The following is a 25403-nucleotide window of genomic DNA, read 5'->3' as shown; positions in this document are numbered from 1 at the left end:
GTAAGCAGAACAAAGTAAATAATAAAGATTAGAGCAGAAATCAACAAGACTGGAAACACAAAGACAACAGAGAAAATCAATGGAGGAGCTGGTTCTTTGAGAAGATGGATAAATTTACTAATTTCTAGCAAGAATGACACAGAAAACAAAGGAAGACAAATGATCAATATCAGTAATGAAATAGTGGATATCACTAATAGACCCTGCACACATCAAAAGAATAAGGGAATAATATAAAAAACTCTATATACAAAAATTTGACAACTTAGATGAAATGGGTCACTTCATTGAAAAACACAACTGACCACAACTCACCCAAGAGAACACAGATAATTTGAACAGCTCTATAACTATTTAGGAAAGTGAATTTGTAATTTTACAACATTTGAGAAAAATATCCAGGCCAGATAGTTTCACTGGAGAATTCTATCAAACATTCAGAAAAGTATTAACATAAAATCTAGACAATCTTTTCCAAAAATATGGAAGAGAAGGGAATATATCCCAATTCATTTTATAAGTTAGTATTACCCTGATACCAAAAGCAGGCAAAGACAGTATACAAAAAGGAAACTACAGGCCAGTATCTCTCATGAATATAGATGAAAAATCTTTAACAAAAACACTAGCAAATAGAATTAACCAACATATAAAAAGAATTATACACCATGACCATGTGGGGTTTATTCCAAGGATGCAAGGCTGGTTCAACATTTAAAATCGGTCAATGTAATTCACTATATTACACAGAAGAAAAGTCATATGATTATACCAATTGATGCAGGAAAAGCATGTGACAAAATTCAACACTCATTCATGATAGAATCAAGGGGGAAAAATGGGGTTAGGGAGCTTCTTCAACTTGATAAAGAGATCTACAAAAACCTACAGCTAACATTATACTTAATGGTGAAAGACTGAATGCTTTCCCCCGATAGTGAACAAGGCAAGAATACCCACTCTCACCACTCTTAACATAGTGCTGAAAGTTCTAACCGGTACAATAAGGCAAGAAAAGGAAAGAGAAGGCATATATAGTGGAAAAGAAGAAATAAAACTGCCCCTATTTGAGAAGGGGGATTAAGAGTACATTTATCTTGATGAGCACTGAGTAATGCATAGAATTAATGAATTGTTATAGTGTACACCTGAAACGAATATAACACTGTTAATTATACTTCAATAAAAAAAGAAGAGACAGACCCTAAAACAAAACAAACAACAAATCAACAACAATAAAAAAAACCTGTCCCTATTTGCAGATAACACAATTGTTTACATAGGAAATCCTAAGGAATCTTTCCCCCCAAAACTCCAAAAATGAATATGGTCAGCAAGGTTGCAGGATTCAAGACAAACACATAAAACCTACTGTATTTCTTTATACAGTTGACTCTTGAACAACATGGGTTTGAACTGTGCAGGTCCACTTATACAGATTTTTTTGGATATATTCAGTACAATATTATAAATGTGTTTTCTCTTCCTTATGATTCTGTTAATAACATTTTTGTTTCTCTAGCTCCCTTTATTGTAAGAATACAGTGTATAATACATATAACATATAAAATATGTGTTAACTGACTATGTTATTGGTAAGCCTTCCCATCAACAGTAGGCTATTAATAGTTAAGTTTTTGAGGAGTCAAAAGTTATACATAGATTTTTGACTGTGTGATGGCTGGCACCCCTAACTCCTATGTTGTTCAAGAGTCGACTATATTAGAAATTAACACATGGACATCATTTACAATCACTCAAAAAAAAAAGTGAAATACTTAGGTATAAATCTAACAAAACCTGTACAGGATTTGTATGTTGAAAAGTACATAAGGCTAATGAAAGAGATAATAAAGAGAAAATAAATAAATCTAAATAAAGACACATAACTCGGTTCATGGATTGGAAGATTCAATATAATAAAGATGTCAATTCTTTTTCAATTGAGATATAACTAAAGATGTCAATTCTTGATATATACTGCACTGGGTTGGATAGTGTCCCTCAAAATTCATGTTCTTCCCGGAACCTCAGCATGTGACCAGATTTGGAAACAGGGTCATTGCAGATGTAATTATGTTAAAATAAGATCACACTGGAGTAGGACGGACCCTTAACCCAATAATGGGCTGGTGTCCTGATAACAAGAGAGAAGAAAAACGAGAGACACATAAGAAGAATTCCATGTGATGACAGAGACAGAAACGGCAGTGATGAATCTATAAGCCAAGGAATGCCAAACGTTGTCGGCAACCACAAGAAGCTAGGAAGAGACAAGGAAGGATCCCCCGCCTAGAGACTTCACAGAGAGTGCGGCCTTGCCGACACCTTGATTTCAGATTTCTAGCTTCCAGAGCTGTGAGAGAAAAAGTTTCTGTTATAAGCAGTTTGTCGTAATTTGTTCTGGCAGTCCTAGGAAACGAATACTGTTCACCACCAATTGCTATCAAAATCCCCCCAAAATATTTGTACACATAGACAAGATTATTCTAAAATAAATATGTAAAGGCAAAGGAATTAGAACATCTAAAATAATTTTGCAAAAGAATAAAGTGGGTGGAATCACTCTACCTGATTTTAAGACTTATATAGTTACAGTAATCAGGACTGTGTGATATTGGCAGAGGGATAGACACATAGAGAACAGAACAGAGAACCCAGCAACAGACTCACATGAATATGCCCAACTGATTTCTGTCAAAAGTACAAAAGCAATTGAATGGAGGAAAGACAGCCTTGTCAAGAAAATGGTGCTAGAACAATAGACATGCATAGGCAAAACGAACTGTAACCTAAATCTCATACCTCGTACAAAAATTAAAATGTATCATACAGACGTAGTGAAGAGAAGGGCCATATGCACCCCAATGTTCATAGCAGCAATGTCCACAATAGCTAAATCGTGGAAGGAGCCGAGATGCCCTGCAACAGATGACTGGATTAAGAAGTTGTGGTCCATATATACAATGGAATATTACTCAGCAATCAGAAAGAATGAGTTCTCAACATTTGCTACAACATGGACGGCACTGGAGGAGATAATGCTTAGTGAAATAAGTCAAGCAGAGAAAGACAACTATCATATGATTTCTCTCATCTATGGAACATAAGAACTAGAATGATCAGTAGGGGAAGAAAGGGATAAAGGAAGGGGGGGTAATCAGAAGGGGGAATGAAACATGAAAGACTATGGACTATGAGAAACAAACTGAGGGCTACAGAGGGGAGAGGGGTGGGGGAATGGGATAGACCGGTGATGGGTAGTAAGGAGGGCACATATTGCATGGTGCACTGGGTGTTATACACAACTAATGAATCATCGAGCCTTACATCGAAAACCGGGGATGTACTGTATGGTGACTAACATAATATAATAAAAAATCATTATTAATTAAAAAAAAAAAACAAAAAAACAAAAAAAAAACAAAAACAAAACAAAAAAAAAATTAAAATGTATCATAAACTTAAATGTAAAACAGAAAGCTATAAAAAAAAAAGGGATTAAAAAAACCCCAAGGGAACAGGGGAAAATCTTTGGGATGTAGTGAAGGCAAGGAGTTCTACAATGGACTTGACACCAAAAGTAGGATCAGTGAGATGAAGTTGATGAAATGGACAAATTAAAAACTTTTGTTCTGTGAAAGACCTTGGTAAGCTGATGAGAGACAAACTGCCACTGGGAGAAAATATTTTCAAACCACGCATCTGACTAGTATCTACACTATAAAGAACTCTCAAAACTGAACAGTAAACAAGCCAAACAATCCAATTACAAAATGGACAAAAGACACAAACAGATGTTTCACCAGAGAGGATATACAGACAGCAAATAAGCACATGAAAAGATGGTCAGCAGCATTACCTGTTAGGGAAATGCAAATTAAAATCACAATAAGATACTGTGACACACCTATCAGAATGGCTAAAATAAAACAATAGTGACAACACCAAATACTGACAAGGATGTGGAGATTCTGGATTATTCACATATTTCTGGCACGAATGTAAAATGTTACGGACACTCTGGAAAACAGTTTGGCAGTTTCTTTAAAAATTTAAACATGCAATTACCATATGAGCCAGCGACTGCCTTCTTAGGTACTATCCCAGAGAAATGAAGACTCATGTTCACACAAAAATCTGTACACAAATGTTTACAGCAGCTGTATTTGTCATAGCCTCAAACTAGAAACAACTCAGATGTCCTTCAGCAGGTGACTGGTTAAGTGAACCCAGGTACCAGTTCATCCACACCATGGAATACTACTTAGCAATAAAAACGGTGACATACTGATACATGCAACAACCTGCAACTTGATGAATCTCCAGGGAATTCTGCTGACTGAAAAAAAAGCCAGTCTCAAAAGGTTATATACTATATCATTCCAATCTCAAAAATTAGACACTGTATGTTTCAATTTATAGAACCTTACAGAAATGACAAAATTATAGAAATTGATGATAGATTAGTGGTTGCCAGGGGTTAAGGAGGGGCTGGGGCCGGAAAGAAGTGGGTGGGAACTATGGAAGGGCAACATGAGGTTTCCTTGTGATAGAAAAGTTCTGTGTCTTGACTGTAATAATGTCAACATCCTGGTTGTGATATTATTTTATAAGATGTTACCACTGGGGGAAACTGGGTAAAGCATATATAAGATCTCTTGTATTATTTCTTACAACTGCATGTGAATCTACAGTTATTTCAAAATACAATTTTAATTAAGAAAAATCAGAGCAATCCATTTTCTCTTACAAATAATCTAGAATATGAACCTATATATAGGCTTGCCTGTTTAAGCATATAAGTCTTCCTTCCTGCTTTTGCACTGGCAGTAGCTTCTGAATACCAAGTTGAGCCTCTCCTTCGAACCGAATCCTAGCAAGAGCAGGTAAAGAAGATGTGTGTTCTGGTGGGAAGAGCCCTGGAAGTGAGGTCAGATGACCTGAGTTCTAGTTCTGACTCTCATTCATTAGCCCTATATGAACTTAGGCTAATTGGTAACAACTTTTTTGGAAGGCAGCTATGCTCACCACTATACCACTGACGGGGTAACATGACTTTTCTGAAACTTAAAAATCTCCTCATTTGTAAGGATTTGTCAAGGTTAGTAATACAGCACTCTCTATTTCACAGAATTGCTGGGGGTGGGGGTAGGGATCGTATGAAATAATGTATGTAAGAATGCTTTGTAAAATGTAAAGCGTGATGCCGTGGGACACGCGGTTTCATATTTGTGCAACAGCCATTTTGCCACAGTATGAAGGCACTCGATAAAGGTTATCTGCTCAATAAATAATGAATGAGAGACTGGTCATTACAAAAGTCAAATGAGGGCAGAATTTTCTCCCAAGCATTTAAAACAAAGGAGATCCCTAACACATTCAATCAAACAGGAAAAAGCAACATGTATTATATAAGAAGCCAACAGGATTATTAAATTAATCTCTGCATAAGAAAGTGAACTATCCCACCAGGTTTCAGGGGATGAGCAATAATGGATGTGAGACTTGTCAAAAAATTAGAAAAACACTGAGCTCACTAGTAGGAAACCCAGGAGCCAGGGAGATGGAACAGTAATAGACAGAATAAAAGTGGCAATGAAAATTGCTCAGAGTAGTTTAGGCCCTATATAGAGACTATGGAAATGGATCAATTTGGATTTACAGTACAATTTAATTTTAGTTTCTTTTTTTTTTTAAAGAGTTTATTTATTCGACAGAGATAGAGACAGCCAGCGAGAGAGGGAACACAAGCAGGGGGAGTGGGAGAGGAAGAAGCAGGCCCACAGCAGAGGAGCCTGATGTGGGGCTCGATCCCACAACGCCAGGACCACGCCCTGAGCTGAAGGCAGATGCCCAACCGCTGTGCCACCCAGGCGCCCCTAATTTTAGTTTCTATTAGTTACTATGGCAAACACATCTGAAGGTCCAGAGGAGGCTCATGGCTTAGAAATAGAATTTTCTCTTCTTCTCAAAAGAAAGTAAAAAAAGTATATACCCAAAATGTTCAATGCTAACGTTTTTTTAAAACTTAAATTCACACAGGTCATAATTACATAGCTCCAGGAGAATTCTAGGTTTTTGAAGTTGATGCTGGTTTGTACCAGGTTGTCACCCTGCTATACTATTCCACCATCTGCTGTGGTTTGCACAGATTTTTATATGAAGAGGCAACTGAGCCCAAAGCAGAGTCAGGATCCTCAGTTATTAACATGGACTCAAGTAATGACTTTCCGTGAGACTTTAAGCAAGTCATTTAACCTTAATATTTTATAGCTCCCTTATAATAACAATACCGCCTTACATGTGCACAAGCTGTTAAAGTTTACAACACATATTATTATTTTAATTGATCCTTAAAACCTTGGTGTGGGAGTCAGAACAGGTATTATTTCCATTTTACAAATGAGAAAACCAAAGTCAAATAGCACAGGAGGGATATCCATGTGGAAAATCAAACAAATAAGAGACTCTACCTTACACCATAAATAAGACAATTAAAAATGGATCATAAACCTATATGTAAGAGATAAAAGTATAAAAACTTCTACAAGAAAACACTGGAGAAAATCTTTCTAAATCTGAGACAGGCAAAGATTTCTTATCATGACCAAAACAAGAACCACGAAAGAAAAAATTGGTAAATTAGACTTCATCAAAACTTAGAACTTTTGCTTTTCAAGTTATGTCATTAAGAAAATGAAAAGACAAGCCAGAGATTGGGAGAAAATATTTACAAACTGTATATCTGATAAATGATTCATACCTAGAATATATAAATAAATCTTACAACTCAACAAGAACCCAATTTTTAAAATGGGAAAATAATCGAACAGACATTTTCCCAAAGAAGGCATACAAATGGTCAATAAACACATAAAAAAATTATCAACACCATTAGCCATCAAGAGAATACAAATCAAAACCACAATGAGCTACCACTAAATACTAAAATGACTATAACGAAAAAGATAGACAATAATAGTAAGTGTCGATGAGGATGTGGAAAAATTAGAACCCTCATACACCACTGGTAGGGATGTAAAATAGTGCAACCACTTTGGAAAAACAGATTGTAGCTCCTCAGAAAGCTAAACATAAAGTTACCATATGACCCAGAAATGCATATATTCAAGGGAACTGAAAACATATGCCCACACAAAGACTTGTATACAAATGTCATAGCAGTATTATTCATAATAGCTAAAAAGTAAAACCATCTCAAATGTATACCAACTAGTGAGTGGATAAAGAAAATGTGATATATCCATTAAGTATAATAATATAGGAGGGATTAAAATACCGATATATGCTACACGGATGAGCCTCAAAAATATTATGTTAAATTGAAAGAAGCCAGACACAAGAGATCACACGCCGCATGGTTTCATTCATATAAAGTATCCAGAAAGAGAAAATCGACAGAGATAGAAAGCAGATCTGTGGTTGCCTGGGCCTTAAGGTGGGAACAGGGATTGACTGCAAATAGGTGAGAGGAAACTTTGGGGTAATGGAAATATTCTAAAACTGGTTCGTGGTGACAGCCGCATTAACTCTATAAATTTGCTAAAATCACCAAATGGTATGCATACAAAGGCTGCATTTCATGGTATGTAAATTACACCGCAATAAAGCTAATTTAAAAAATCACTGAATAAACTGGTGCTGAAAAGAAAAAAAATCAGCAGAGGAGGGACAAAAATACAGGCCCTCAGTGTTCTTTCTACTCTATTACTTGCCTTGGAGGAATGGAAGGAATAACAACAAGGTTTTTCAAAGGGTTAGTATCATCACAGGGGAAGTAACAATTCTACCAGGTTTTGAAAGCACAAAATAACTTAAAATTCCAGGTGGTACTGCTATTTTCATTTAATCCATAGCATAAAATTTTCTACTTTTAACCATTTACATTTCATAAACCCAGGGAAATTTTATAGTGTGCAAGTATACTGTAATATGAATTTATTTACCCTAAAACTCACATCAGAAAGCACTCTTCTATGTAATTTCTAACACAGAAGACAGTTCTAAATTTAAAGAATAGCTTAATATCACTGGTTGACTTACGGTATGGATAATAGTGCTCAGAGCATCTTCAAAATAACCCCAAACTTCTTCCAGGGGACAGAGTTCTGTACTTGGCACCCCATCTGGCACTAAGAGGTTAATCAAGTTGTGCATACATTTGCTGAAATCAAAAAGAGAAAACTCATCCCATAAGGAAATAAATCATTGGCTTCAAGGCTAAGATAAGTAAAATCTGGATCTCATCCCAGACTACGAGCTTCAAAACACTTCTGTTCTTCCCTCATTTTTATCTGGCCTCCAACCTCAGAAGACAGATTTTTGAAGCTATAAAAGGGGCTGACCAATCCTTCTTTTTATTATGCCTATGGTTGTCTTTCACCTTTTTTTAGTTTCCTGCACTAAGGAGTTGTAGCTGTTTATTATATTTTATGAGCTGGTTCAATCTATAGGCACTTGAAAGCATCTAGTTACATCCCCAAATGGGCAAGGGAATTGGGATTTAAACTGGGAATAATTCCAGGAGAACTGTCTCTCATGTCTCAGAAAAGAAAGACTGTAAAAAAGTTTTCCATAGAAAAATCACACAACATCATTTCCCCCATGTCTAGGCATAGAAAACAAAAATCTCTAATAAATAATATTTTGTATTATGATGCACACCACTTACTGGTCCTTAAAGAAAAGTGCTTAGAAAAAACATCTGGGGCAAATACCGCAAAATGTTAACATTAGTTAAATCTGGGTGGTGGATACATTGATGGCTGTTATATTAATCTCTGAAAGGTACTTAGTAATTTTATCATATATATAGTCTCACACAAAGAAGCAACTGTGCCCCCTTTTTTTTCCTCTTTTGGGAAATTCAGACTTCTTGACATAGCTAATGAATTCTTGGTCTATACTACAACTCTACATATGGAGCTGTTTTGAGGGCTTTTTAGTTCAGGAGTTATAGCAGTGCCCTGTTCATCTTTTAAGTCAGACCAGCTGAGTATGACTGATGACTTATGGGGCACTGACCACAGTTCTCTTGGCTATCAAAAAGCCTAGATTCAGTGTTAAGTTACATTTACTAACCTGTATTTCAAAACATCAATGGATTCTTTCTTTTTGTAGAGCAATAAAGCCCTTTTCAAGGCTTTCAGAGCGATGGAAGGATAGTGTGCAGGCATTTCCACTGCTAATGCTATAGGAAGGAAAGAAAAAAGGCTGTGAGCACCTTATCTATCAGTTTTCTTCCTGGGCTGCAACTTGCTCTCTCTAATGAAACTTGCCTGCAACAGATTACAAACAAACCAAAAGACAAAAAAACCTAAAAACGAATTTTATGAAATGAGGAGTCCATGGTGGCTTTCAGAGACAGCTTATAGATTCTGGGCAGAGTAACATGGTAGGGTCACCGGGGTCATCTTCTCTTCAGCAAACATCAGTACAGAACCTACTGTTTCTGTGACCCTGCACAGAGCCATAAAGGTAAAGCAATAATCTTATAGCCAGAGTCAAAGAGGGGCACACAAAGGTGGAAACAAAAAGCAGATCAGTAAAAGGGCAATAATCAAAAACGGATTTATACTACAATATACTCTTTTGGTCTGATACTAAAAACAGGAAAACCTTGACATGAGAGAGTGTCAGAGATAAAAAACCCTAAAACTTCCAAATGCATTTACCAGGCCTCTGTAATTGGAGATCCATTATACAAGAAGTGGTCACCATCACATGTCCGTGAAGTATGGACCACTTGTTCCATGTCTCTAGGAATTTTGTCTTGTGAGATAAGGAAAGGTAAAGGTGACCTTTGTGCACTTGCGGCTACCTAATACCTTTATTAACCACACACGGGCTACCAAGGAGGGTAAGAGAGAAAAAAAGGGAAAATAATTAGGCCATTTCCTGCAGCATATCTCCATACAGTTTCCAGGACCCCAAATACTATTTACTTACAGCCCAGCCAGAAATTTGAGAGTGGTAACTGGGTTAAAAAATATTACCAGTATTTACTTGTACACTTTATTTTTTTAAAAAGATTTTATTTTTAAGTAATCTCTATACCCAACGTGGGGCTCGAACCTACAAGCCCAAGATCAAGAGTCACGCATTCTACTGACTAAGCCAGCCAGGCGCCCTTCTTTGTACACTTTAATAAGTTGCTAAGATTGCATCACCTTTGGTTAGTGAAGCAGTTGACTGTCATTTCTACCTAGCTGAGTAAAACTAACTTTCCGAAGTTCAAGCTCCCCCTATTGTGTAGTTATACAATTCGATTCCACACCTAGAATAGGCACACCTATTATGAGTAATACACTTTACTTGGGTTTCTAAGCACAACAGATACAAGAAATATAAAGAAAAAGACAGATGCATTAATGATTATAATACATGACAGTTCATGAATGCCATTAGAGAAGGAGAAACAAAGCGCTTGGAGGAAACATTATATCCCACCTGAAGGTAAAGAATGAAGAACAGAGAGAAGAACAAAAAGTAGTACAATCTAAATGGGTAACAGTCTTCCCAAAACATAAATATAGCACTTACATGCGATTGTTTCAAATGTTTTACTTTCCAAATGAGGCAGTTCCCACACTGATTCCAGGAAGCTGTCAAGTAACGGATCATTCATTTTGGCTTTAACTTCAAACTCATACAGCAGAAGCAGTGTCTCACATGGATCACTTGAGAAGTCCCCTAAGAGGGAGGCAAAAATGCAACATTCTCTGTGATTATATTTTATTGTTCTACTCTAATCTCTCTTCTGGGGAGATTTTTCTGTTGAGGAAAATTCATTCTATCTATGATGTGAAGGTTGTCCTAGCTTCCGTATATAGATTTTTTACATTTTTTAAATCATTAGATACATTTTTACATTTTAAATCATTAAATACATTATAAATTTAAATCAAGAGATACATTTTTACATTTTAAATCATTAAACACATTATAAATTCACCAACACTTTGAGCACCCTATAATGCCTTCAATAGCGTTGCCTACATTTCCTGACATTATTGCCATGATGTTCCTAAATAGCCTGAAAAAGTCCTGCTACTATCTAATCCAAATCCAATGTTTATCTGCCTCACTTTAATGACTGTGTTAACCAAAAGATACAGCGCTGTATAAACTAACTGTGGTTTTATTTTAAGCAAAGTAAAAGAGAGTTTCCAAATTATTTCATTTAGTCAGCAATATTTCTTGGGTATCACCATGAGCAGAAACTTGTATCAGATGGCATATACCACACAATGTGAGATGGTTTTCATTGAACATCCTGGTTAGACTGAACTTTTTTAAAAAGTTTTTTTTTTAAGATTTTATTTATTTATCTAAGAGACAGAGAGTAAGTGAGAGAGAGCACAAGCTGGGGGGAGCGGCAGAGGGAGAGGGAGAAACAGACTCCCCACTGAACAGGGAGCCTGATGCAGGGCTCAATCCCAGTACCCTGGGATCATGACCTGAGCTGAAGGCAGATGCTTAACCGACTGAGCCACCCAGGCACCCTTAAAAAAGTTCTGAGGTATAACCTACATACAATAAACTGAATAAAACCCATTAACCACTGTAACCACTACCCAGATCATAATATAGAACAAACATCCAACACTTGTGCTCCTTTCCAAGTCACCTTAGCAGAGTTAACAACTATTTTGATTTCTATCACTATTGATTGTTATTGCCTGTTCTTGAATGTCATTGCTAGTACACAGAAATATAATCGATTTTTGAATATTTGGCCTTGTATCCTATAACTTGCTAAACTCATTTATTAATTACAGTAACTTTTCTGTAGATTCTTTGGGATTTTCTTTTTTTTTTTTTTTTAAAGATTTTATTTATTTATTTATTCAATAGAGATAGAGACAGCCAGCGAGAGAGGGAACACAAGCAGGGGGAGTGGGAGAGGAAGAAGCAGGCTCCCAGCGGAGGAGCCTGATGTGGGGCTCGATCCCATAACGCCGGGATCACGCCCTGAGCCGAAGGCAGATGCTTAACCGCTGTGCCACCCAGGCGCCCCTCTTTGGGATTTTCTATTCAATCATTTCATCTGCAAATAGGGGTGGTTTTATTTCTTCTTTTTCACTCTATGTCTTTTTTCCATTCTTTTGTTTGGCTCATTGCACTGACTAGGACTTTTAGGATTATGTTGAACAGGAGTGAGAATAGACATACTTGACTTGTTCCTGCTCTTAGAGGGAAAGCATTCAGTCTTTCATCATTAAATATGATATTACCTGTAGTTTTATTTTTGTAGATGCCCTTTATCAGGTTGAGAAACTTCCTTACTATTCTTAATTTGCTCAGAGTTTTTTTTAATCATAAATGGATGTTCAATCTTTTCACTTCATCTGTTGATATGGTAAATTAATTGAGTCTATAATGTTGAACCTAGGCTAGACCTCACTTGATTATGGTCTCTTATCCTTTTCAAATTTTGCTAAGTTTAACTTGCTAATATTTTGTTGAGGAATTCTGCAGCTATTTTCATGAGGAATATTGGTCCATAGCTTTCTTTTCTCATATTTTGTCTGGTATTGGTATCAGGGTAAAAATGATCTCATAAAATGAGCTGGGACATATGCCCTCTTCTTTCTGGAAGGGTCTGTATAAAGCTGGTATTATGTCTTTAAATATTTGATAGAATTCCTTACTGGCGTTTTCTTTGTTACAAGATTTTAAACTACAAACTCAATGGGTATAGGACTATTCAAATTATCTACTTCTTCTTGAAGGAGCTTTGTTAGTTTGTGACTTTCAAGGAATTTGTCCATCTCATCTAAGTTGTCAAAGTCATAGGCATAAAGCCGATTATAATTGTTCCTTATCATCTTTTTAAATGTCTGCAGGATCTGTAGTGATGTCTCTATTTTCATTCCTGACATTGATAATTGGCGTCTATCTGCCTGGATAGAGGCTTCTCAATTGCACTGATCTCAAAACAACAATAACAATACAGCTTTTGATTTCATTGTTTTTAATTTATTTTGTTTTTAATTTATTTTTAAGTACCTCTACACCCAATGTGGGGCTCAAACTCACAACCCCAAGATAAAGAGTTGCACACTGAGCAACTGAGCCAGCCAGGCACCCCTGTTTTAAATTATATTGATTTCGGCTCTTATTTCTTTTGTTCTGCTTGACTGGGTTTAATTTGCTAATTTTTTCTAGTTTCTTAATGTGAAGGCTTGGATTATTTGAGATCTTTATCTAATTCAATAAATTTTTGTCTGAACACTGCTTTAGTTGTATCCTCTCAATTTTTATATGTGTGTTTTCATTTTCATTCCACTCAAACTATTCCTGATTTCCTTTTGTGACTTGCTCTTGGACCCATTAGATTGTTGAAAAGTGTGTTGTTTAATATCCAAATATTTGGAGATTTTACAGATGGCTCTGTACTATAGTTTTATAATTTAATTCCATTATGGTCAGAGAAAGTACGTGGTATGATTTCAATATTTTTACATTTTTTTGAAGTTTGTTTTATGGTTCAAAATGTGGCCTATCATGATGAATGTTCAGTGTGCATTTGAAAACAGAAATGTGTATTCTGCTATTAGGATAGAGTATTCTATAAATGTCAATTAGATCAAGTTGGTTGAGAGTGTTGTTCATGTCTTCCACATCCTTATTGAGTATCTGTTGACTTATTCTATTGATTACTGAGAGATGGGTATTGAAGTGTCCAACTGTAGTTATGGATTTGTCAATTCCACCTTTCATTTATATCAGTTTTTGCCTCAGGTATTTTGAAGCTCTGTTGTTAAGTACATTACATATTTAGGATAGTTATGTTGTCATGTTTAATTTATCACTTTTTCATTATGTTCCTCTTTATCCTGAGTAATGTTCCTTGTTCTAAACAGTTTTTTGCTTGATATTAATATAGCCATTCCAACCTTCTTTTTCTTAGTGTTTGTATAGTGTACCTTTTTCAATTCCTTTTATTTTCTGTGTTGTTGAATTCAGTTTACTAGTATTCTGTTGGGAATTCTTGAGTTTATAGTCCAGACAGATTGTCTGCAGTTTTCGTTATTTGTGATATCTTTGGGTTTTGGTATCACAGTTATGACAATAAAATACTTAGGAATAAATTAAAAGATGTGCAGGACATGTACAATGAAAATTATAAAACATCACTGAAAGAAATTAAAGATGCAAATAAATGGAAAAATATTCCATGTTCATAGATTAAAAGACTTAACTTTGTTAAGATGGCAATACTCCCAAAAATGATCTACAGATTCAACACAATCCCTATCAGAATCCCAGCTGGCTTTTTTCTTTTTCCAGAAATTGTCAGGCTGATCCTAAAATTCATATGGAAATTCAAGGAACCCAGAATAGCTAAAATTATCTTGAAAAAAGAACAAATTTGGAGGACTAACACTTCCTGACTTCAAAACTTACTACAAAGCAATGATAATTAAGACAGTATGGTACTGGCATAAGGATGGACATCCTATCAATATGATAGAACTGACAATCCAGAAATAAAACGATGTGTCTATGATCAACTAATTTTCCACAAGGAGGCAAAGACCAACCAATGTGGAAAGACTATTTTTTAAAAAAATAAATGGTTCTGAAACAACTGGATAGCCACATGGAAAAGAATGAAGTTGGACTCTTACCTCATACCACATACAAAAATTCACTCAAAATGGATCAAAGACCTAGATATAAGAGCTGAAAGTATAAAACTTCTCAGAAGAAATCATAGAAATAAACATTCATAACTCTGAATTCGGCAGTTGATTCTTACATATGATACCAAAAGCAAGAGCAACAAAAGGAAAATATATTGTACTTCATCAAAGTTAAAAAAACTTTGTGCTTCAAAAGACACTATCAAGAAAGGGAAAAGACAACCCACAGAATGGGAGAAAATATTTTCAAGTCATAAATCTGATCAGGGACTTGTAACTAAAATATGTAAAGGACTTATGACTTAGTAATAAAAAGACAAATAACCCAATTAAAAATTGGGCAAAGAGTCTGAACACACATTTCTCCAAAGAAGATAAACAAATGGCTGATAAACATATGAAAAGATGCTCAACATCATTTGTTGTCCAGAAAGTCATTGATCAGGAAATCAAAACTGCAATGGGACATCACTCTGTACTCACTAGAATGGCTAGAAAGAAAAAGATAATACAAGTATCGGCATGGAGGTGGGGAAATCAGAAGCCTCGAATACTACTAACAACAATATAAAATGGTGCAGCCACTTTGGAAAACAGTCCTGCAGCTCCTCAAATGATTAAAATACAGTTACCATATGACCTAGGTCTACCCAAGAGAAATGAAAACATATGTCCACACAAAAACTTATACACAATTGTCTACAGCAGCATTATTCATAATAGCCAAAGATGAAAACAACTGATGAACGGATTTTTAAAATGTGGTAAATCCATACAATGGAATATTATTTGACCATAAGATGGAATGAGATTCTGATACATGCCACAACATGGATAAACCCTGAACATGTTACATCAAGTGAAAGAAATCAGTCAAAAAAGTCCACATATTATATGATTCTATTTATATAAAATGTCCAAAATATGCAAATCTAGAGAGACACAAAGTAGATTAATGGTTGCACAGGGCTCCTAGGGGGAATGCTGGGATAGGGAATGTGATGGGGGTTTCTTTTTGAAGTGATGAAATGTTCTAAAATTGATTGTTGGTGGTGGTTGTATGTATCTGTGAATATGCTAAAATCCACTGAATTATATACTTTAATGCGTGAATTGTATGGCATGTGAATTATATATCTCAATAAAGCTGTTTTTCAAAATGAAGTTTTACCCTGTGTGATATTCCTTCATGCCTGACTTCTTTGTTCAAGATAATGTCTGTGATATTCATCCATATTTTTCTGAGTCAGTATTCATTTTTTGCTTTGTAGCATTCCATTGTATGTATGTACCACAATTTATTTAATCCATCCTCCTGTTGATGACACTAGAGTTTTATGAGTAGAGCTGTCTTGAACATTCTCATACATATTATGGTAAGCAGATACACTCAATTGACCTGAGTATGTATCTAGGAGAGGGACTGCTGGGTCATTGCTGTAACAAACATGTTTCGTTTTAGCATATACTGCCAAATGGTCTTCCAAAGTGGTCGTACTAATTTACATTTCCACTACCAATGTATCAGAGCTCCAGTTGCTTCCCATCCTTACTAACACTTGGTGTCTTAATTTTAGCCATTCAGTGAGTGTGCAGTGATCCCTCATCGTGCTGTTAACTGGCACTCTCTGATGAGTAATGATGTTGAACATTTTTCCTTTGCCTGTTGATCATTTGTATATCTTCTTCTTCTTTTTTTTTAAAGATTTTATTTATTATTTATGTGACAGAGAGACAGCCAGTGAGAGAGGGAACACAGCAGGGGAGTGGGAAAGGAAGAAGCAGGCTCCCAGCGGAGGAGCCCGATGTGGGACTCGATCCCGAAACGCCAGGATCACGCCCTGAGCCGAAGGCAGATGCTTAACGACTGCGCTACCCAGGCGCCCCCGATCATTTGTATATCTTCTTTTGTGAAGTTCCTGTTTAATTCTTTTGCCCATTTTTTATTGGGTTGTCTTTTCTCGTTGAGTTTTGAGTTCTTTATATACTCTGAAATTTCTCAGGCTTATGTATTAACACATCTTCTTCCTGTCTATGGCTTGTCTTTTTCCTGCTTTGTATCTTTTGACAAACTGAAGCTCTCAGTTATAATGAAGTCCACTTTACCAATATTTTCTTTTATAGTTTTTATACGTAATTTTTTTATGTCTCCAGGGTCATGAAGATATTCTCCTATGTTTCTTTTTAGAAATCTTATTGTTGTACCTTTCACTATGATCCATCTCAAAGCAATGTTTCTGTATGGTGGGAGGGAGGGTCAAGGTTCATGTTTTTTCTCATATGGATATCTAATTGTTCCAGCACCATTTATTGTTAAAATAATTTTTCCCTACTGAATAGCACTGGCACCTTTCTCATAAAATGATCATGTTTGAGTCTATTTCTGGACACTATTTTGGACTCTATTCTGTGGTATATGTTCTCAGACTCTATTCTTTTTCAAAATTGTCCTTTTGTCTCTATAGAAATCTTAATATCATCCTGTCAACTTCCACAAGTAAATCAGCTGGGATTTTGATTGGGATTGTCTTGAGTGTATAGGTTAAATCGGGAAAATTGACATTTTAACAAAATTGAGTTTTCCAATCCATGAATATGGTATATATCTTCATTTATTTAGGCCTTTAAAGTTTTCTTTCAGCAATGTTTCAGTGTTTTGTAGTTTTCAGTGTAGAAGTCTTCTGTATCTTTCACTAGATTACTAAACATTTGATGAGTTTTGATGCTGTTAAAAACGGCATCTTCGAAGTTCATTTTTCCAGTTATTTCTTGCTAGTACAGAGAAATACAATTACTTTTTGTGTATTGACCCAGCAACCATGCCAAATTAATTAATTTATTTTTATTTTTTTAAATATTTTTATTTTTTTAAATATTTTTATTTATTTATTTGCCAGAGAGAGGGAGAGACTGAGTGCACACAAGCAGAGGGAGCTGCAGGCAGAGGGAGAAGCAGGCTCCTTGCTGAGCAGGGAACCCAGTGTGGGACTCGATCCCAGGACTCTGGGATCCTTTTTTTTTTTTTTTTTTAAAGATTTTATTTATTTATTCGACAGAGATAGAGACAGCCAGCGAGAGAGGGAACACAAGCAGGGGGAGTGGGAGAGGAAGAAGGCAGGCTCCCAGCAGAGGAGCCTGATGTGGGGCTCGATCCCATAATGCCGGGATCACGCCCTGAGCCGAAGGCAGACGCTTAACCACTGTGCCACCCAGGCGCCCCAGGACTCTGGGATCCTGACCTGAGCCGAAGACAGCCGCTTAACCGACTGAGCCACCCAGGCACCCCTATTTTTATTTTTTTAAATATTTATTCTTTTTTTTTTTGGTGGGGGGAGAAGCCTAGGGAGAAGGGAGAGAGGATCTCAAGCAGACTCCATGCTGAGCTCAGAGCCCAATGCAGGGCTTGCTCTCATGACCTGAGATCACAACCCAAGCCAAAACCAAGAGTTGGACACTTAACTGACTGCACCACCCAGGCATCCACAAATTCATTTATTTTTAAAACTTTAAAATAAAACTGAGATACAGAAAACCATTTTGGGTGTGTGTTTTTTAATTGTTGAATTATTGGGATAAACCCTTCCTGGTTATGATACATTATCTTTTTTATGTATTACTGGATTCAATTTTCTAAAATTTTAGGATTTTTGCACCTATCACTGAATATTTTGACCTATACTTTTTTTTTAAAGACTCTATTCACTCATTTGAGAGAGAGAGACAGAGACAGCAACAGAGAGCATGAGCAGGGAGAGGGAGAAGCAGGGCTTGACCCCAGGATCCCAGGATCATGACCTGAGCTAAAGGTAGATGCTTAACTGACTGAGCCACCCAGGCACCCCTAATTTTTTTTCTTTCCTTGAAATGCCTTTGTCAGATTTTGTCATGAGAGTCATGCTGGTCTCATAAAATCAATGTGCTACATCTTTCTCTATTTTCTATAAGAGATATTTTTATAGGATTGCTATTATTTCTTCCTTATACATTTGAAGAATTCATATCAGTGAAGCCATTTTCTTTGTGAGAAGGTATTTAGGATTAAATTTCTTTAACAGGTATAGCACTGTTAAAATATGCTAAATAGGACTATTCAGATTCTCTTTGGGCCAACTGTCATAGGTGTACTTTTTCAAATAACTTGGCAATTTTGTCAAGATTGTCAAATTTGTTGGCATGAAGTTATTCACAGTGTCCTTTTGTCTTTTCAGATTAAATTTAGATTTCCATAAAGATTTGTAGTGATGTCTACTTTTGAATTACTGATATCAGTAATTTGTGTCCTTTCTTTTTATTTATTGCTCCATCTAGCTTGGCATTCAATTATAGCAATCTTAACAAAGAATCAACTTTTGGCTTTTGATTTTCTCTTGTATGTGTGCTTTCTATTTCATTGATTTCCTCTCTTTTCTTTGTTATGTCCTTCCTTCCACTTTCCTTGGGTTTCATTTGTTATTATTTCCCTAGATTTGAGCCAGAAGCTGAGAGAAGGAATAGTATAGGTCACCATAAATATCTGGGAACTGTAACAAATGTGTCTCCTGAACTTGTGACCCCTGCTACATTTCTTTAGTGACTCCAAAGCTCTGTAATAAAAATCCCTACTCATTGCCATTAAGGCTTTCCTTTGTATTATTAGGGTAAGCTTATGCTGCCTATGAGACGTAATTCAAATGGAATGCTGGCCAAAATTGAAGATTTTCAGGACCAATTTCTATCAGAAATACTTGGGTAGCTGCAGATAATTGTTTAATTTCCTTTGGAGAAATAATCGTAAATTCAGGTTCTTTTGATTCTGTGGCCTAAGACCTGACCCAAAATGTACACTAGAAAATCCACTCAAGTGTTGTCATTTTGTTCATGTGGCTGAGGATTAGCATCAATTGCTTTTTCTCTTGGCTGATCTCAAAACTATCATCTCTGAGAATTTCTTACCCATTGAGAGCTAACCTCTGAGCCAAAAGCAACTGATGACTGACTGCTAGTTACTAAGCCATTGAATGGACCAAGCAAAGAATGTCTGATGCAGGACTAAGCATTTAATCCTAGTTTTGGTGTGTGCAAGTGAACAGATAATTCCAACATGAGCTTTGATAAATTATAGCTTTTATCTACTGCGTTTGGATAAATTAGAATGACCCTTACAGTTCTGGCTGAGGATACCATAATATATAAATATATTTAAAAGTATAGATAATCCGATCCTGTCAGCAGACTACCTTTGTGTTGGTAGAGGATTCACACTGGGTTTTGTTCTAAAGCTCTCAGGAGGTTTATTCTGACGTAACCACTAAGACATTCAATGATGATATTTGACGAATACTTCATACCAAGGTCAGAATTACAGCACTGGAGGTAAGTGAAATTTGCAATGCCTCAAAAAATAACTTAAAGGCTTTTTTTCCATCTTCATGATTTTGAAATAAAAAATTTACTCATATTACAAAATAAATAGCTTTAAGAAATCTAATCACTAAGATTACTTCTAGCCTTAACATTTGATGACATTTTATGTAGAGTATAGTTGCAAGGATACTCTTAGCGACATCTAAAAGTTAAGTTCTTCAATGGAAGACCCTAAAAAAGGATCTGGAAAGACTGATTAAGAATCTGTGATCTTCCTTGTGTTTGGAGTGTCTTATAATCATAGGCAGTCATCTTTGGTATAATCCCTACTTCCCCTTACAACTCCTTTTTCTTTTCCTGGACACCTAACCTGCCCTTCTGTGCCCTATACCTATATCCCAAGTTGAATCTTTATTATTTTTTCTAAATGTTCCTTTCCCAAAGTACAAACTGATAATGACTTAAATTGTGAGCTTTCTCAATGATTTTTGCATAGAGGGCTCTCAAAGACCAAAATACTCTAATACTCAAATGAATGACTCTCTCTAATGATATAATTTCTTTTTTTTTTTAAAGATTTTATTTATTTATTTGACAGAGATAGAGACAGCCAGCGAGAGAGGGAACACAAGCAGGGGGAGTGGGAGAGGAAGAAGCAGACTCATAGTGGAGGAGCCTGATGTGGGGCTCGATCCCATAACGCCGGGATCACGCCCTGAGCCGAAAGCAGCCGCTTAACCGCTGTGCCACCCAGGCGCCCCTCTAATGATAGAATTTCTGGTGCCATACCAGTATTTCATTCAGTAAATATTTATTAAGCTCTAGTATATACCAGATAGTTTAAAGAGGTAGAGATAAAGAATGAACATGACAGACAACTTTTCTGCCTACATAGAACTTAGATTCTAGTTGGGGAGAGAAATAACATATATAATATATAATGTATGTAATAATAACATATAATATCAATAAAATATATCAGTAATAATATAATAATAATATATAATATAATATCAAGTAGAGATGAGTGTTGTAAAAAAATATATAGGTTATGGGGGTAGTGATGGAAGTTGCTGTTTTAGAAGGAGTGTGGTTAGGAAAGACTGAGGTTGGGGAGTGACAATTGAACAGAGGATGTAGGGGAGCAAGCCATATGAATATCCAGGAAGAGAGTGTTCTACAGAAAAGGAATGGCAAATACAAAGGCCCAGAGGTAGGAAAGTACTAAGTATTACTGATATAGTAGGACTACAGTATAGTGAGTTGAGAGGCAGAGTGATGGGAGATGGGGCAGAGGTAACCAAGGACCAGATAATCTACGGCCTTGCAGGTCATGGTAATGACTCTGAATTTTATTTTAAGTCCAAGTAAATAGGAAGTACAAGAGGACTGACATGATCTGACTTATAATACTCTGCTGTGTGGTTACTGGATTTACACAGGGGCAAAAGTGGGAGCAGAGAGGATAGCTGAGAAGCTATTACAGTGGTCCAAATGAGAGATGAAGTAGCTTGGACAAAGGAAATACTGCTGGCCTGATTTATTGTTTGGAAAGGGCACATCATAAATCACACTACTCTCAGCTTCACCTCCCACTATATAAACCATGAATAAGAGACAACTCCAAAACTAACAATGTTCTCTTCTACACCTGGCTTTTGTTTATTCAGTTCCTACGGCTTTTAATGCCTTCTACTTCCTTTTCTAACCATTAAATCCCAATCGTTCTCCAAGAATAAGTTCAAATATTACCTTTAAGAATGGATCATTTCTTGCTCTGTGGACACACACACTTCATATTTCTATTACTGAAGTTATTTCATTTCGCTTTGTATATGTGTAATGAATTATGTTTCTTACCTCCTTTCTTCACTGTAAATTTCTTAAGGACAGAGACAACACATTTCCGTATGTTTCCATAATACTTAGTAGCACTTGGCATTTAATAAAGACTTTACAAAATGAATGTGGTAAGCTCCTTTCCTTAGGTCACTAATATAATGGCATGTCAGGGTTAATCCTTTTGTAAAAGCTAATTCCCATAGTACTAAGATTTCAGTCACTGTTTATATAGTTCTTAATTAACTTTGATTTGGAATAGATTTTTAAAAGGTTGGCATTTCCCAATTTTGCCCCAGAAGCTTATGATTCACCAGCTTTGCACTTTCCCTTAATTTGTCTGTTTATAGTTGGTAGCTTAATGATTTATTTACATTACTCACAAGCTGGGTTCATACTTTTAGGCATTATTTCATTACAAATACCCAGTCTTAGGAACTATAAACCTTTAACAACTCAGATTCATTTTTTCTAAATGTATTTTTTTCCCATCTCATTTTTTAAAAAATAAATGACTTACATTTAAACTTGGGAATTTCATCAATAAACAGAATGATCTGAAACAATCTCCCAATAATTTCTGCCCCTACCTTCCAGTTTAATTTTAAAGTTAATCAAAGTTTAATCTTAATCAACAGGTTGAGCATAAATATCAATACCACATAAGACCACGTAAGTCTCAAAGGTAATAAGATATGGTTTTTTTTATATGGGGATTCTTTATCATTTATTCTTTTAAGTTTTTATTTCAATTCCAGTTAGTTAACATACTGTGTAATATTACTTTCAGGTATACAATATAGTGATTTTACATTTCAATACAACACCCAGTGCTTATCACAACAAGTGCACTCCTTAATCCCTAACACCTATTTAACCCATCCCCCCATCCACCTCCCCTCTGGTAACCATCAGTTTGTTCTCTATAGTTAAGAGTCTGTTTCTTGGTTTGCCTTTCTCTTCCTTTTTTCCCTATGCTCATTTGTTTTGTTTTTTAAATTTCACATGAGTGAAATCATACGGTATTTGTCTTTCTCTGACTGAATTATTTCACTTAGTATAATACTCTCTAGCTCCATCCATATCATTGCAAATAGCAAGATTTCATTCCTTTTTATGAATTCCTACACACACACACACACACACACACACACACACACACGCGCACACACTACTTCTTTATTCATCAGTCGATGGACCCTTGGGCTGTTTCCATAATTTGGCTATTGTAGTATTGGCTGCTAGAAACACTGGGGTGCATGTATCCCTTTGAATTTGTATTTTTGTATTCTTTGGGTAAATACCTAGTAGTGCAATTGCCGGATCCTAGGGTAGTTCTTTTTTTAACTTTGAAAAACCTCCATATTGTTTTCTAGAGTGGCTGCACCAGTTTGCATTCCTACCAACAGTGTAAGAGGGTTCCCCTTTCTCTACGTCCTCACCAACACCTTACATCAATAAACAGAATGATCTGAAACAACTTCCCAATAATTTGTTTTCTTGTGTTGTTGATTTCAGCCATTCTGACAAGTGTGAGGTGGTATCTCATTGTAGTTTTGATTTGTATTTCCCTGATGATGAGTGATGATGAGCACCTTTTCATGTGTCCGTTGACCATCTGTATGGCTTCTTTGGAAAAATGTCTCTTGAGGGGTGCCTGCGTGGCTCAGTCATTAAGCGCCCGACTCTTGACGTCGGCTCAGGTCATGATCTGAGTCATGAGATGGGACACCCGCACTGGGCTCCATGCTGGGCATGGAGCTTGTTTAGATTCTCTCTCTCCCTCTCCTTCTGCCCCTCCACCCACCCTGCTCATGCGTGCGTGCTCTTTCTCTCTTAAAAAAAATAGTGGAAAATGTCTCTTCAATCTCCTGCTCATTTTTAAATCGGATTATTTGTTTTTTGGGTGTTGAGTTTGGTCAGTTCTTTATAGATTTTGGATACTAACCCTTTATCAAATATGTCATTTGCAAATATCTTCTCCCATTCCGTAGGTTGCCTTTTAGTTTTGTTGACTGCTTTCTTTGCTGTGAAGAAGTTTTTTTATTTTGACAAAGTCGTAATAGTTTATTTTTGCTTTTGTTTTCCTTGCCTCAGGAGACATATCTAGAAAGAAGTTGCTATGGCCAATGTCAAAGAGGTTACTGCCTGTGTTCCCTTCTAGGATTTTTATAGTTTCAGGTCTCACATTTAGGTCTTTAATCCATTTTGAATTTATTTTTGTGTATGGTGTAAGAAATTGGTCTAGTTTCATTCCTTTGCATGTTGCTGTGCAGTCTTCCCAACAGCATTTGTTGAAGACATGGTCTTCTTTCCACTGGATATTCTTTCCTCCTTTGTCGAAGATTAATTGACCATATAGTCATGGGTTCATTTCTGGGTTTTCTATTCTGTTCCATTTTTGTGCCAGTACCATAGTGTCCTGATCATTACAGCTTTGTAATATAACTTAAAGTCCAGAATTGTGATGGTCTGCATTTCCTTTTCAAGGTTCCGGGCTATTCAGGGTCTTTTATGGTTCCATACAAATTTTAGGATTGTCTGTTCTAGTTCTAGGAAAAATGCTGGTGGTATTTTGATAGGGAATGCATTAAATGTGTACATTGCTTTGGTAATATAGACATTTTAACAATATTTGTTCTTCTAATCCATGAGCATGGAATGTCTTTCCATTTCTTTGTATCATCTTCAATTTCTTTCATCGATGTTTTACAGTTTTCACAATATAGGTCTTTCACCTCTTTGGTTAGGTTGCAGGTATCTTACTGCTTTTGATGCAACTGTAAATGGGACTGATTCCTTAATTTCTCTTTCTGCTGCTTCATTATTGGTGTATAGAAATGCAACAGATTTTTGTAGGTTGATTTTGTATTCTGCTACTTTACTGAATTTGTGTATCAGTTCTAGGAGTTTTTTGGTGGAGTCTTTCAGGTTTTCTGTATAGAGTATCATGTCATGTGTATTTTTGTTTTATTTATTAAAGTACTACATATTCACTGAAAAAGTCAAACAATACAAGAGTAAAATAAAAAGTAAATCTCCCAAACTCATTAAATCCTAACCTAAGAGATAGCAGTAGCAATTGCTGAGTTTGGTGTGTATCCTTCCAAAACTTTATATATGATATATGCATTCTTATATATGTGTATGAGTGTGTGTGTAATATATATATATTTTTCTGTTCATTCATGCATGAACCAGTATCATGAATGTGCTAGGTGCTGGATATACAAAGATAAGCAAAAACAGACACAGTATTTTTCCTCATGGAGCTTACAGTCTAGCATACGTGCATACAAATATGCATATACATGTATGTTTTAAAGATAAAAATTGAGGATCAGAAAAGACCAGTAAAAGTATAACACTCCAAAGTGAGGGGCACACCCCAAGGTGCATTTCTTTTACCTACAATAACAAAAACAGAGTTTATAGGCTCACGGAAGGAACATGTCTGGATTTGGTTTGGTTGTAAGAAGCAGAAGATAAAGGGCTGAAGAGCACACAGCTGGTCAGTGAAGCAGTGGAGAAGAATCTCTGTGTTAT

General features: G+C 36.0%; 1 protein-coding gene across 1 annotated transcript in view; it reads right to left on the bottom strand.

Moving 5' to 3' along the window:
- Positions 1–25403, bottom strand: part of TEX11 (testis expressed 11) — a 270954-nt gene that overhangs the window by 17886 nt on the left and 227665 nt on the right. The window contains exons 25-27 of the mRNA XM_087859806.1: positions 10567–10716; positions 9106–9214; positions 8068–8188 (exon numbers count right to left, since the gene is read on the bottom strand). Coding sequence (XP_087715932.1) covers positions 8068–8188; positions 9106–9214; positions 10567–10716 — 380 coding nt within the window. The remainder of the gene's footprint in view (positions 1–8067; positions 8189–9105; positions 9215–10566; positions 10717–25403) is intronic.

Source organism: Ursus americanus, chromosome X (assembly GCF_024610735.1).
Source record: "Ursus americanus isolate L20-20 chromosome X, mUrsAme1.1.p, whole genome shotgun sequence".
Classification (NCBI taxonomy): Eukaryota; Metazoa; Chordata; class Mammalia; order Carnivora; family Ursidae; genus Ursus; species Ursus americanus.
This window is presented reverse-complemented; position numbering and strand designations above follow the sequence as displayed.